Below are 15,447 nucleotides of genomic sequence, written 5' to 3'. Positions count from 1 at the left end.
CACCAGGCTTTAGAGGGAAAGTGCTAAAAGGCCGTTTTTACGCCCTAGTTCTCCATTAGGCCCCGGCCATTAACATGAGGGGCGAGGGACGGGGAACGAGGTGGGGGGGGGGGGGGGGCGGGGGCGTACAGGGTGGGGAAGTGGTGGTGGGGGGGCGGGGTGGCGGGGGGGCGGTTGCTTTATGGGCCAGGGGGCTTAGGGTTTAGATGACAGATTGTAAAGCACCCAACTCAAGGGCCCTTGGGGAATAGCTTCAATGAGGGAGAGGTAGAGGCGGAGAGAGAGAGAGAGGGGAGGGTGGTCCACCTATTAACCTGACACTGTGTCGGGGGAGACAGGGAGAGAGAGAGAGAGAGAGAGAGAGAGAGAGAGAGAGAGACCAACTGGGAACAAATTAGCCCATTACCCCCTAACAAAGCCAGGCCTTCAACTGCAGTGATCAAGTGCGACAGGGAGGCCGATAAATCCCAGGTTGAGCAATACAGGGTGACAAGCGTTCCTAAGCATGCATTTAGTGCTAATAAGCATTCATAAGCATGTCATGAGAATTAGACATAGCTTAGAAATGGCCAGTATCTTCACTACTTCTTATTAAAGTGCCAGTGAAAGGGTTACAGGCTCGGTTTACATCCTGATTGACAATATGTCATAGAGCACTGAGGGTCATGTGCTGCATGCTTCCCAGTTGAACCCCGACATTCTATCGTCCACAATGTGCAATCAGGTTCTGCTGTTCTTTCAAAAGCACAACGCAAGCATTTGGTTCAGTTAACTCCCAAGGAATTTCCAGTTCTTGTCGTCACTAACACTCTCCCTCTGGGCCTTCTGCAGCATTGTTTCACACAACCCCAGATATGAGAGGGGATTGAAGGCGCCAAAAAACACAAAAAAAGGTCGCTTAGACAATAATATCAAACATCAGGAGCGTGAAGCTGGGTAACAACAAAAGCCTGTGACAACAATGCCAGATCTTTGCTTGGGCGAGCGGGGCCAGGCGTTAAGTATTATCAGCGGTATTTGCAGAGTAGCGCAGAGAGAGGAAGATGGAGAGAGAGAGAACGAGCAAGAGAAAGAGATGGAGAGAGAGAGAGAGAGAGCCTTACCCTGAGTCCCTTGCTAGCCAGATTCCTAAACAGAGTAAGTGGTAACAGGCGCGAGGGCTAAAAAAAAAAATAAACACAGGACCTCACAACCATTGTTCCCTTGCGTATGTGGTGCGTTGTTCGTCCAGAATTCCACAATTAAGAAGGAATGTCAAAATAATGTTTGTAGTGCGGCCCTCCATGCGGGATCTTTAGACGTACCATAATCAAAGCAAAATAAGCATGCACTTGGGGAGCTTATCGTGCTTTTTTTCCTCCCAAACTCTGTCTCTCTCTCTTTCTCTCTCACACACACACTTCTCTCTCCTTTTTCTCTCACACTCTCTCATCTCTCTCTCTCTCTCTCCACCTCCCTCTGTCTTTCCATTTCTCTCTCACTCCCCTCATCCCTCCATCTCTCTTTCATCCCCTTCTGACAGTCTGAGGGTCCTTTTGAACGTTTGGGAGCGGGAGCCGGTGCCAACGGCTGATTTCGGAGAGAAACGGTCTTGGCAGACGAATGTGATTGTGATGATGACTCTGATGGAGACGGAAGGGGGAGAGGGATGGGTCGGAGGGGAGGAGGGAAGGATGGGAGCGATGGAAAATGGCACCTGCTTCTCCTTCTGATGTCGCCTCACACAGCCCTCCAGCAGCCGTTTTGAATCCTCACAGAGAGTGCCAGAGACACGATTTCCAGGCTTTTCTATGATAGAAACCAGCCCAGAGTGTGTCTTGATTCTGGCTACATCAGAAAAAAAATCCCTACAATAGACCTACTTGGGTTTTTTTTTTTCCCCCTCGCCACTTTTTTTTTTTTACATTACGCCGTCCAAAAACATCGGCGAGCATCTGACATGGCTAGATTTCTTTTTTTTTCCTCCCTCCTTTTTTCCAGCGAGAGAACTCACAGACCACAAGGACCCCCTACAACCGCCACAGAATATCTCAGTCTTCTCTGTTGAGTTTGAGCGCGCCAAGAAAAACCAATGCTTTTACTATTGGAGGCCCACTAGGTTCATGACAGAAAGCAGTCACACACGGAGATTCTGGAGCGCCCTCTTTTTTCTCTGGCTTTCAATCACCCTAAATGGAAGGAGCCTGCGTCGAGACTTAGATATACTTCGCGCTAAGTACGTGCACGCACACACGAGATGGCTGCCGCACGTATCCTGCGTTTGTTTGGTGCATCCATTACGCACGTCTCGCTAGGCCTTGATTGTACGCATATGCAAGGTGCAATACAGATTAGTATAAATCATAGGGGCAGTCCTATACCAACAATCCTCTAACGTTCCTCTAGCGTTCTGCGAGATGGAAACAGGAAACAGGGAGGACTAAAAGTATGCAGTGCAGTATGTGAACAATGCTGCTTGCATAGCGTTCGAGTACGTATATGTATGAAACTGGACGGTATCAAGCCCTAAACAGATACTGGCAGGTACTGAATTTGATGACCTCACAACAGAGCGTATACCGTCTAGCTGACTGCCGAACCACATCTAATTGAATAAACTCAAACCGAGTCTTCATGCAGTTTTAGCGAGAGGCTCCTTAAACACCAGCTCAGTCGCCTGGTGAAGCCCTCAGCAAGCTGGTTGTCCCAACTTACGGCTCTGAATGTGTCCTCAAGACAACTGCTCCAGCTGCACCACCGCAACCAGGAAGAGCCGGGCAAAACCCAAAGTGGAGAAGCCGTAAACCTACCAGGGTAGCCCCATAACTATGCAGCACCGATAGCCAATGTATAGCCCCTCTTGCCCCAATATACAAGCCTCAACACAAACTCCAAAGCGAACAACGCTGTCTCCACCCAAGCACCTCACAAACATAGGGGAGAAAACACAAAACCAAGATCAAAACGTGACACCGTACAAGTCATACAAAATAAAAAAATAAAATAAAAACTACTCAGGATAAATGTGGCTTATAGGAAAGGGTAGAGAGAGTGCTTGAGGGACTGGAGAGCCTTTTAAGCCTGTAGGCCGGGAAAACCCAGGAAGCTGCCCTGAATCATGCTGATTGGTCTTCAACCTTGCCCACCAGGTAGCCTAGCTTGCTTAGATACAGGGGCTGCGTTTCGAATCGCAAACTTTCATACAATATAGTATGCCAAAAAAGGATGTACATAATACATAGTATGCCAAATGCAGTATGGGAAAAATACCAGGATGTCCTACTACATCCGGTCGTATATTTGCAGTATGCAACCCAGCAGACTTTTCAGGCTATTCTGACCCACAATCCTGTGCGCTGTGGAAATTACCTCACATGTGCGAGTTGCGACAGCTGTGTAAGGATGTTGCTTTATAGACAGCGACGGATGTGGGAAAAATTCAAGGTTCAAGGTTATGACAAAGTCGTTGGTCCAAATTGTATGCGTGCTGCATGCAAAGTACGTACTTTCTAGGGGCAGCTGTATTATGTACTGGTAGTAAAAAGTAGAAGTATACTGTATGATCTTGAACGCAGCCAGGGAACACGGGTAGGTTACACAGCGCCAGAGGGACCCACAATGGAGGCACTAAGATCATTATGCCTTTAAAGAAGCCCCAAGAATTTACACCCGCTTCTATCCCTCTTCAAACCCCGGTGGTATTGCGGCTTAATTTTATTTCTTTTTTTAAATAGTCCAATGTTCGCTTTTGCTAGAGCATTCTTAAAGATGGTTTAAGATGAGACCAGAACCTGTGAAGAGGTGTTTCTGCCCCCCACCCCTCCCCCCCCCAACCATCAAGGGTCTCTACAAACCCTAAATAATGCCTGCTTCCTGGAGAGAGCGGTGCGCCTCTGAAATGGGTCCCCTGCCGTTGTGAGCAAGAGCAGCACTGGCAGCTCTCCTCTGACCTCTAATTGCCCCTACGGCCTGTCTGGAGTGTCATTGTTTCCAAAAGCACTTGCTCCTCCAATCAATCTGGCTTAATTAGGGCCACTGAGTATAGGGCGAGCGGAGGGAAACGGGGAGAGGTAGGGAAAGAGGGAGGGGGGAGCGAAGAGGAGGAGAGAAGGTATAGAGGTAAAGAGGGAAGGGGCGGTGGGAGAGAGAGTGGGAAAGAGAGAGAGGGATGAAAAATGAGAAGAGAAGGGAGGAAAAGGTCTTTCTGGGTTCTCTGTGAGGAGAGGCTAACAGGAGAGCCATCTGGTTGAGTTTGTCTGGCCCAGTCTTAAGTGTGTGCTGATTGAGGAAAGCTAAGGCTAGATCAAACTAGCTGGCCACAGAGGACCACCCCGCTCCCCACACACACACACACACACACACACGCACACGCACACACAAGCGCACACGCACACACACACACCCTCTCTGCCCGGCAACACAAGCCAAGGGTAGGGTTACGTTCAGTTTTGGCACAGTCGGCGCGAAGACATTATGGGACTGGATATCTAAAGCCCACATCCGTGACATGACTGTGCGAAGATAGTGTACAGTCCATGTTTGTGTGTGTGTGTTTCACTCCAGGATAGTTCACCATAGTTGGGATTGCTAACAAGCACTAACAAATCAAACTTGTAGGTGCTTTCGACAGCAAAACTAAAGCTAGCGCGCAGTAACACATTAGCACAACACCGTTTCTTACGCAGACACAATAAACAAATTCAAACGGTCGTGCAAAAACGACACAGAGTCTGATCTTACCTGTGAGGAGACGAACGGTTGAAGCAGGTCTTGGTCACGTCCGTCACGTTGGGGTTGCAGCAGTCACCGTGGTCGTAGAAGAAGTTGTCCCAATTACACTCGGGGTCACACGCCCCGTTACCCTGCTTGTACTCGGCACAGCGGCCCCTCGGCCTCTTGCAATCGCCGGCGTCGAAGCCCGTCAAGGTGTGGTTACACTCCGGGTCGCACATGTCGTCGCCCACTTTGCTGATGTCGCAGTTGGTGAGGATCAAACGGTTGCGAAGTGACGAGTTGGTGACGTTGTAAACGCTCAGCTCCCAGGTGATGTTGTAGACGCTGAACGCTTCGTTGAGGTGCTGGTGCTGCAGGTGTATCTGGTGCGGTGTGACGGTGGGTCTCCGCCGGGCATCGTCCCAGACGTTGACCACGCGGTAGCGCACCGTCTTGGGCCTGCGGAAGGTCCAGAACCGGTTGTAGTTCTTCACGACGTCGACATTGTCGCAAACAGTTTGTCCGCAGGGCGGGGGTTCTAGGGTGGTGTCCAGGGACACGCCGCTGTTTCCTACTCTGCCTCCGAGCCCCGCCCGACTATGCACGCCCTCCTCCGGTTGGGGGAAACTACCGTCTTTCACTGTCAGCCACTTCCTGGCCGGGTGCTCGAAGGTCTCCCGGATAACCAGCTGGGGCGCGTCTTCGGGGTCTTCATGACCCTGCATGTCCCCGATGATCTGCCTCTGTCCCCGGGCTTGCCTCCAAAGGCTCACCCCCTCCACCACTCCCCTGTAGTTGTGGTTCAACGCGTTCCCCCCCACCATCAGCACTTTGCACTTTTTCGTCAGGTGGCTAAAGACGTCGCCCGACTGTTCGCGGCTCACGCCCACCTGGGCGCCGTTGACGAACAGCTTCATGTAGAGGCCGTCGTAGGTGACGGCCAGGTGCGCCCACTGGTTGGGCTGGTAGCGGGCGTTGGAGTGGACGGACGCCACCTTGTGGGCGCGGTCGGTCTTGAGGGAGAAAAAGAAGCGCGCGTCGCGGTTGCCCTGCTCGCTGACCGCCCGGATCCCCAGCAACCAGCCGCGGTCACTGGAGGCGTAGAAGCACTTGTCGTACAGTCCTGGGAGAGGGAGGGAGAGATGGGTGGGGGGTGGGGGGGGGGGGGGTCACAAAGGGTCAATTAGAACTATGACTGTGCTAGAGAAAGAAGCATGAAAAGTGAAAGGGACAGAGACATAGAGAAATAAAGAGACAGGAGAAGAATGATAGACAGAGACAGATAGAAAGAACGAGAAAGATAGAAAGAAGGGGAGAGAGGGAGCAGAGGTGGAACATTCGGGTGACGACCCGATATTTCACCCCCTGTCATTTGTATTCTTAGTCATTAACATTTCAGGTTTCACCTCAGGGACCTCCAAGCCCTGGCCCAGTGCCAAAGACTCATTCACTCCACTTTTTCAGCTTGTCTCCCCAATAACAACTACCTAGGAGGTCCATAGTCGGAGTCTGTGCTTGCCAATCGCTAATGTAAGTTATGATTCAATGTACACACTGTGCATGCTCTATGTTATCCAGAAACAGTTGTAATGCCAATGCGTTTAATCATACTCTTCCATTCAGCAGATCTGGTTCTAGACGCTCACAATATGGTATAGATTAGCAGGAGAATGCTAATATGATACATTTACCGATAACAGGAGAATGTTGTGCTGAAATTGGGTTGAAGTGCATGTTTAGCTAAGGGGAAACCCATCGAAACTCCTGGAAAATGGGTTTCCGTGAACATTGAGGCCATTTAAACGGTTTGTGTAAATGTGCCTCACCAGCACGGGAAGCCAGAAAAGGTAGTTTTCTGCTAAAGTCTTATTTTGCTAGAGGCACCAAAACACCTTTTTCCTGTTTCACTTGGAAAGCGTATGTCTAAGTTTCAGCATGGTAATGTGTTTTCACTTCTTAGGGGATCTCTGAATGCTAACTGTTTGTGTGTCTAGTAAGCGTGGGATGTGTGGGGGACGTGTGTGTGTGTGTGTGTGTGTGTGTGTGTGTGCGTAAAGTTGGGGGAGGGGGTGAGGGGAAACGTGTGTGTACGTGTGTACTTGGATACATGCGTACACACAGTTGTAGACTATGCATGTGTTTATGCGTGTGGGCGCGTGTGTGTGTACGTGCATCTGTGCATGTCGCACTAGTAACAGTACATGTACAGTATGTATGTGAAGATTCCAGTGGAATCCACCCCAGCCGGGGGCATACGTTCCTCACATGTGCTAACACGGGGCAGGGCGCCACTTATGCGACGGCGAGGGGCTCCCTTCCTTCAGTGCCGTTAGCTAAGACTGTAGAGCTGTGTGCAGGCCTGCGGACATGCTAGACGTGTGTGTACTGTATGCATGAACAAGCAGGGTTGGCACAGAGTTGTCCAATGTCACCCGCGGTCTTTGTATAGCCACTCTCAAAACAAACGTCTTAGTATTGGGGTGCAACGTGTTAAAGACTGACATTCTGAAGTCTGTTAAAAACAAAAGTCAGTGATCTGATATCCGCAAATGACTGAATGCACCTTAAAATGTATCTTCAACTACAAAAGCCTGTCATTCAATTTGCCCCCTTTGAACCCAAAGTGAACTGATTAGCTAATGTTGTGCTTCCATGTAGCTAGCTTTAACTGGTTTTTAATAAGAAACACAAGATGTGTTCTTTGGGTCAATATTCTAATGGAACAGCATTGAAAGAGCATGAGCAGGGTTCAACGTCAAGGTCATTCCCTCGGAGTGTGACGTGTTCAGTCTTTCCACAACAGTGGAAGGAAAAACCCTTCCATCTGTCAGCTAGCGCACTCAAGGCTAAAAGGTGTGCTAAAATGCTTGTAGGGCTCCTAGTGTAAACAGCTGTCATAATTCTGCCATGCTCAATTAATCTAACATAGTACACTTTTCCAGACCAAACCTGCTCTGTGGTCGGATAGGCAAATGCGCACGCGCACACACGTGCACGTACACACACACACGCACACGCTCTCTTGCACACGCGGACACACACACACATTCATAAGCACACACGCATACACACAAAAACACACACACACACACACACACACACAGAGAGACAGGCACACACACACACATACACACACACACACATGCACACACACACAGGTACAGTATTTGCATACACACGCTACAATTAAGAGTCGTTTCAAAGGCAACCTTGCTTGCACTTGCCATTTGTCTTCCCTAAAGAAAACACACTCAGGTAAAAAATAAAAAAATAAAACCCGTCAGAGAAGCCTGATGAAAAGCAGGGTGTGAGGGAACAATGAGGGCTTGGCCTCCTTCTCCTCTTGCCTTTGAACTATTCTGACACTGACAAGTCACGGAAAGGGATTCCGAGAACGGCCAGTCAAGTGACCGCCACACATCGGAAAATTCCATCGATAGGAATGACAAAGCAATCCACAGGTGTACTGTATTAATGACAGGAACAGCCTCTAATCACCAGAGAGACTCCACAAACGCATGCCTTATGAGACTGAAACAAGTCACATCAGTCCTGAAATGTATATCTGACCAACAGGTTTAAACTTAGGTCACCGTAGCCCGCTAAGCTATAAGGTAAGTATTTTCTCAGGAAGCTAAGTGTTCGGAAATTATGAGTGACTGGCATTATGAACATGAGTTGATGCAAATGGTTCCCACTTCCTCCTTCACTCACTCAACAAAACCATCACTTGAAATGTAATAGTAGAAAAAAAGGGTTTCAAAGAGTTTTGTCCTTATCATATCACAATCTGTACACTGTAGGAAGAACACCAAAAGCTTGAGGCAATCACACAGCAATTATGAACAACACGTTCTCATACTCAGAGTACTTCAATATTAACCTGTCACACCCCCTCCACCCTCCCCAAACAAATCAATCATGAAGTTAAAATAAAGATGTCTACTTTTGCTGCATACACTGTAACATCACACTAATGTAGCCTTATACATCCAGGCAAATTATTCAAGTTAAAAACTGTCCCAACAGCACAAAATGGTTTTCAAGTTCAGGGACATCTCACCTGAGTATACCTGTTTAAATTCAATATCACAAAAAAAACCTGCAAAGCAGCAAGATAGGTATCACTGCTTTGTTATCAACAGGCATATCTGCCAACATGGGCATATTGTCCACAGCGGGTCATGGAAGAAAGCATCTGTTCGTTTCTCTCTCGCAATTTATTTTTCCTCTGGTTGATGCGGGATTGCCCTCCATGACCTGGATACAAGGGCTAATAGGGCACGACAACATTTGTGTAACATTTGGACACAGTGCCGGGTATTCTGATTGGACGAGGGTATGTGGTGACATACGCTCCTCTGAGGGGGCATAGCCTATGGCTGCATCCACTCAAGTTAACTTACAGTTAGGGAGGCCATTCCTCTTTATGTCGGCATTTGTGTTACTTTCAAGCATCTTGAATGTCACAATAGGGAAACAACAAGGTTTTCAAGTCAAGTCAAACGTTATTTATAAAGCACATTTAAAAACAACCGTGGTTGAATAAAGTGCTGTACAGTGGGCTAAAGGCTCTAAAGACACTAAAACAGTAAAACACAATATAATAAATAGCAAATGACAAGACAAGAACAGAAAATACATACATAAATTATTGGGGTGCTAAGTTCATGTCATTAAGGTCACTGAGAAAAGGTGAGTTTTCAGCAGAGACTTAAAGACATCCAAAGTCTGGGCAGCTCTAATATGTAGTGGTAGGCTATTCCACGGCTTGGGGACAGCTACCTCAAAAGCTCGGTCACCTCTGGTTTGGAGCCTGGATATAGGGACATCCAGGAGCAGCTGACTGCTTGACCTGAGTGCTCTAGCCGGGCTATGAACATGAAGGAGTTCAGCTAGGTACAGAGGAGACAGGACGTTCAAAACCTTAAGAGCAAGTAACAAAACCTTAAAAATCAATCCCGAAGCAGACAGGAAGCCGGTACAGGGAAGGCAGCACAAGTGTGATGTGGTCATGCTTTCTTTTTTCCAGTCAGAAGCGAAGCAGCAGCATTCTGCACTGGCTCCAAATGTCAGAGTGAGGACTGGTCTAGACCTACATACAAAGAGTTGCAATAGTCAAACCTAGAGGTCATAAAAGCATGTACAACCCTTTCAAAGTATTTAGGAGGGAGATAGGCCTTGACCTTGGCTATGAGCCTTAACTGAAAAAAGGCAGCTTTAATCACAGAGCTAATTTCTTTCTCAAATGTGAAAGCACTGTCAAAAGTAAAACCAAGGCTTTTTACAAACATTTTTTTAGGCTAGGGGGGCCAGAGCATAAACAGAGTCATCCAAGATAACAGGATGACCTCTATCTTGTTGTCATTTAAGTTGAGGAAGTTACATAACAATGGAAGGTCATTTGCTTCTGGAGAATGGACCCCAAGGGCAGCATAAAGGAAAATAGGATGGGGCCCAAAATGGGGCTTTGGGGGACACCAGAAGTGAGTGGGGCCGTATCTGAGGAGTGTTCCCCAGAATGGACAGAGAAACTCCTGTCTGACAAATACGACTGAAACCACTCTAGGGCAGCACCTTAATCCCTACACACTGTTCCAGACGAGATAAAAGGATCCCATGATCTACGGTGTCAAAAGCAGCGGTCAAATCCAAAAGCACTAGAATAGCAGAGTCCCCTGAATCAAGAGTTAGTATCAGATCATTGAAAACTCTTAAAAAGGCAGTTTCAGTACTATGTCAAGGTTTAAAACCAGACTGAAACTTTTCACAACTACTATTTTTGTCTACAAATGATTTCAACTGAATAAGAACAACTTTCTCCAGAACTTTAGACAGAAAAGGCAGTTTGGAGATAGGTCTAACAATATTGAAAACAGAGGGATCTAGATTTGCCTTCTTTTTTCATTCATTCATTCATAACCTTTATATCTTGATGAGAGGCTGGACTACAGCACGCTTGAAAACAGCTGGAACACATCTTGATATGACAGATGTTAATCAAAACAAGAATACATGAACCAACTGTATCAAAACCTTATTTGAGAAGGTGAGAGGGAACTGTATCTGAAAGGCAATAGGCTCTTTGCACAAGCTCCACTACTTCCTGAAATTCTACAGGTATATTCATTTCCTGTCCTATACCATTGGATGGAAGTGATTAATCAGGTGTGATCAGGTGTGCCGCACACCTGATTAATCACTTCCATCCACTAGTACAGGACAGGAAATAAGGATGCCTGTAGAATTTCAGGAAGTAGTAGAGCTTGTGCAAAGAGCCTATTTGAGGGCTAAAACTGGTGAACTGTATCAGATAGAGAAGACAGATGCAGGTCAAAGAGGTCAAAAACAGTAAGGCACATACTGTAGGAGGGGCAGAATGGTCTGGGGCAGAATGGTCTGGGGCAGCAGAAGACGGAAGAGAGCAGAGATCTTATCAACCAGGAATTTAAGAAAATTATCACACAAAATGAAAGAAGGTACAATATGGTCTATAATGTGGGGGTTTACAAGGTAATCAAAAACATAAAAAATAATCTGGGGCTTCTTAATATTTTTGGAGACAAGGTTAGAAAAGTACTTAGCAGCGTTGCCAGCTCGTTGATACTCCAGTAGACAGTCCTGTACAATTCCAAACGAGACATATGCAGCTTGTCATTTTTCCAGTTCCTCTCAGCTCACCCACGAGCATCTGAGAGCGTGTGTGGTTTCAGCATTGTTATGACTGATAATTAGCATGAGGCTAAGCTAGCAAAAAATGACCAAAATGCTTTAGCTTTGACTGGAATTTCAAATTTGTGCAGGAATTTTATATATGAATTACGTTCTCTATAATGTAGATTCAGAGAATGGTTTATGTGACGTATGTGTGAATACACCGTAGGGTCACTTCTACATCCTTTGGACATGTACTAATTTAGTCAACACTGTTAAAGGTCCTGAGGCCTTTATATCACATCTTTCGACTACTTTTATGTCGAGTGTCTCCCTCCATATAAATTGGGAGTTAAAATAATGTCTCAGATGTTCTGATAGCAACGGGCAGAGAGTGTCAATCGAGTGTCACCCACTGAGCAAAGACACGTCTAAAAGACGACTTTTAGACGTCTTTTTTGGACGTCCAAAGACATCCAATTAGGAGCCAGAATGATTTTTTTTTTTTTACGTTCAGATATTGGACCCGTTTTGCACGTCCACAGACGTCTTAGAGGGGTCCAAGCCAGACGTTTGAATATTGAGGGGTCCAGCAGACGTACAAATGGGGTTCTGGACCGACGGACGTTATTAAGACATGATCTGAACGTCTCCCTGACATTGCGTGTTTGCTGGGCACTGCATTGCTTGTCAGTATTGCTACCTTGTACCTTCACTTGCCCCTTTCTAGATAGCTTACAAACACGTGACCACCTCTAATATATACTGCTTTAGCGAGCTATGCCACCAAAAAGCAGGCAATTCAATGACACCGGTGAACAGTATTTATATTACCGATGGATGGTATTTATACTAAAGCGTGAGTTTAACCAATTCAACTTGGTTACACCAACACTAACCATAATCCTTTGCTATTGTCACTGGGACAGTGTGTTCTACCGGTAAGTGCTAGTTGTATGAACGCTACTCTGTTTCCCTAACAGCAAAATTGCATAGGCTACATTAAGTCCCCCCACAAACAAACAGACGTCATGACATACTGCATCTTACAGTCGTCAAAAGATATATTTCCATGATTTGGGGCCACAAAGTCAACTAAACCAACAAGAGCAGAACCCAGGTGTGCCTTCGCGTTTATCAAACAGCAGTTATCTCCTTTCCCGAGGTCGTCACTTTGTTCAACCAACCTGCGCTCCAGTGTGTGTTGTATAGGCCCAAACAGTAGGTCAATACAGGCACGTTACCCTACGTTTGCATCTCACAGCACTTAACAACTCAGTAAAAGAGATGATATGCTCTATATGAAAACAACAGCATTGACACAACAACAACAACATCAACAACAACAACACGGTGGGAAAACATCTGTAGAAAACAACTCTGCCTCTGGATCAAAACAACAGGGCTGCTTTAGGGATTGTTGGGAGGTCTGAATTGGATTTAAAAGATTAGGCACTAATATATTTGGTTGATGGCTAGTGGAGAGTTTCTTCTCTGCCATAAGGGTCTCTGTGCTCTGGATGCTGGGAGCAAACAATGCAATCAAATGCTATCACATCATAAGATGGGCCGAGGTTAATATGTGTAATATCCTCTAAGCCCCCAAGAAAACATTGACGAGACTTTTATCAGAATCACTCTGAGCTCTCTCAACAGATTCCCCGAAGAGTTCAAATGCCTAGAGAGAATTTAATAAGGGTCTGGTTTGGGATGCGTCCACCCCCAGGCTAGTCCCACACACACTCACAAACACACACGCATGCACACGCACACACACACACACAAGCACACGCTCAGACTCACATTTGTGCATGCGCGCACACACACACACACACACACACAAGCAGGTATGCTAAACAACATGTGAAAGATCAGTTCAAAGCCTTCACAAAACACTACAGTCATTATGTTAAAATACCATCAACTTCTATGATAAACATGCTTCGTTATTGCCTTAAGGGAAACCGATCCTCCCTTAGAAGAGAGAGGGGGAGAAAGAGAGACGGGGAGGGGGGGGGGTGGGGGGGCATGCAAAAGGGAGGGTAGAGGGAAAAGGGGTAAGATAAGGAGAGAGAGAGAACAGCAGAGAGATAGAGAGGGGGAGAGAGAGGTGGGAGGGAGAGCGTGCGTAAATCCCTGCTCCTCTCCGTGCTTAACGTTGAGTGCTTCATAAAGAACTGCAACTGCACCAGCAGCAGCAGGCAATGAGTTGTGTCCGCTACGCTCCCTATTGGCAGCCAATGGGATCGAGTCAAAGCGTTATAGATCCCCACAGAGGCAGGGCTTCTACGGACACTTATACAAACGATAAGATAGGATCGTTGGCTTACATTGCCTTCATTCTGATAGCGGACTCGTGGTGCGCGTAAAGGAAAGGTGGCTCGACCAACCTTGCTCTCTTTTCAGAGCACATAATACTGACGTCGATGTGTGCGAATGGAGTGGGCTGCTCTCGTCACTTGAATCACAAAGCTTGAGGTGTTTTAACCAATACAAAGTAGGGTAAACAAGCGATACGTTATCTCCGGGCGTTGATTGTAAGAGATTAGGATGCAATAATAGCGCATTGGGGCAGCCTACTGTCTGCGAATAACGCACGCAAGAGTTTGGACATGGAAAGCGTCCCCGACGCGACTGCACACACCGGCGCAGCTCCACGAGAAGGGGAAAACCCTGCTATTGAAGTCCCCTACTGTACCCTCCTCACAGCCAGTCCAGAAGGGTCGATTAGGGGGAGACTATAGCACACGCACTACCAGTAGCCGTTTCAGAATAAAACGTATATTTCTTTTCTATGCCCGCTGTGACGAGCCCATATTCAAAGTTTCGGCATTACATCATAGTTTTAAAATAGCCAGACGGCTCATAAAAAATACAATTTTTACGCACGATGACATCACCTGTCAATCAAATGATGCGGTATAAATAATATCCAACCACTCCAAGGCATATCTACAATATGGGGTAGCCTAAATGAGATAGCATTGTGCATTTCGGGAAAACAAATCTGTTAAAGGTGAAAAAACAACAACATTGTGTTAAATGCATGGCCTTCCACATTTGAGATGTGTAATTTTCTGCGTGTTCTGAAGCATTATGAACTGAACAGAAACCGTGCAGCTCAATGAGCGCTTCTACCGAGAATCTCTGATATTGCACTTTTCACAGCATTACATCATTGCTTGGGTCAGTTCTTAGATGAACTCATTCTCAACTCACTCACGGCTGCATGTTTATCTATGACAACCTTTCATAATATTGGGTCATAATATCCAAGTAGTAATATGATCTGCAAATTAGATTGTGGGCATACATTAAATGTGTCTTAAATCATATGTTTGCCAACTTTAATGCGATAACAAACGAGAGAGGTATTGCACGTTTCACACTGCATGTTTTAGGCTACTGGCGAGATTTGTGGGCAACAACTTGTCAGAAATACAATTTAATTCATTCAACAAAACCCCGTAAATTCCTGCTTAAACAAGTCAGACTTATTGTTGTGTACCTGCAATCACCGTGGGTGATCGTTGACCTCCCTCTGGTTTGATCCACATCTCCAGAGTGAAATTTCCTCTGGGTATCTCCACGCCTGGCTTAAGCCGGAGCTGGTCTCCCCTGCCGGTAAAATAGACAGCTTTCCCCCGACCTGGAGAGTTCTCCTCCGCCTGGGAGGAGCGCCGACGCTGCCGAGGCACACGTCGTTCCAAGCCGGGCAAAGAACGTTTGCCCCGGGGCAGACGTGTGGCACAAGCCCCTGGGAAGATGGCTCTCGCCTCCCTGATACGCACCAAGTCCCTCTTGGATCTCCCCTGTCTCCGGACAGTCCCGCACTCTGATCCAAAACACAAGATGAGTATCACCAGGCAAGGCAGCCAGGGAGAAGTCCAAAGTTTCATTTTCAGCTGATGAGATGATAAAAATATAAAAACGAAATAATTGGATAACTATAAAATTCGTAAGTCCACAATGTCCCTCTTTGAAATGTTACCGAGTTGTTCTTTTCTCCTTTTACAGCCGCTTGTCAAACCGTAGATTCAGTCTAAATAAACCCATAAAGCGATACTGTTATTCCCCCCTTTATAATGTTTAGCCACGACC

The 15,447-nt window shown here is 46.6% G+C and overlaps 1 protein-coding gene across 1 annotated transcript in view; it reads right to left on the bottom strand.

Annotated features, from left to right (window-relative positions):
• The window catches only part of pappaa (pregnancy-associated plasma protein A, pappalysin 1a), a gene marked incomplete at both ends in the record, with an annotated part of 53,047 nt that extends 37,802 nt beyond the window's left edge, over positions 1–15,245 (bottom strand). Inside the window, 2 exons of the mRNA XM_084442590.1 lie at positions 4,720–5,815; positions 14,855–15,245. Of these exons, the coding sequence (XP_084298716.1) occupies positions 4,720–5,815; positions 14,855–15,245 (1,487 nt within the window). The remainder of the gene's footprint in view (positions 1–4,719; positions 5,816–14,854) is intronic.
• Between the last annotated feature and the right edge of the window lie 202 nt (positions 15,246–15,447).

The sequence above is a fragment of the Borostomias antarcticus genome (assembly GCF_949987555.1).
Source record: "Borostomias antarcticus genome assembly, chromosome: 8".
Taxonomy (NCBI): domain Eukaryota; kingdom Metazoa; phylum Chordata; class Actinopteri; order Stomiiformes; family Stomiidae; genus Borostomias; species Borostomias antarcticus.
Note: the sequence above shows the minus strand (reverse complement) of the source record. Positions and strands in the feature narration are given on the sequence as shown.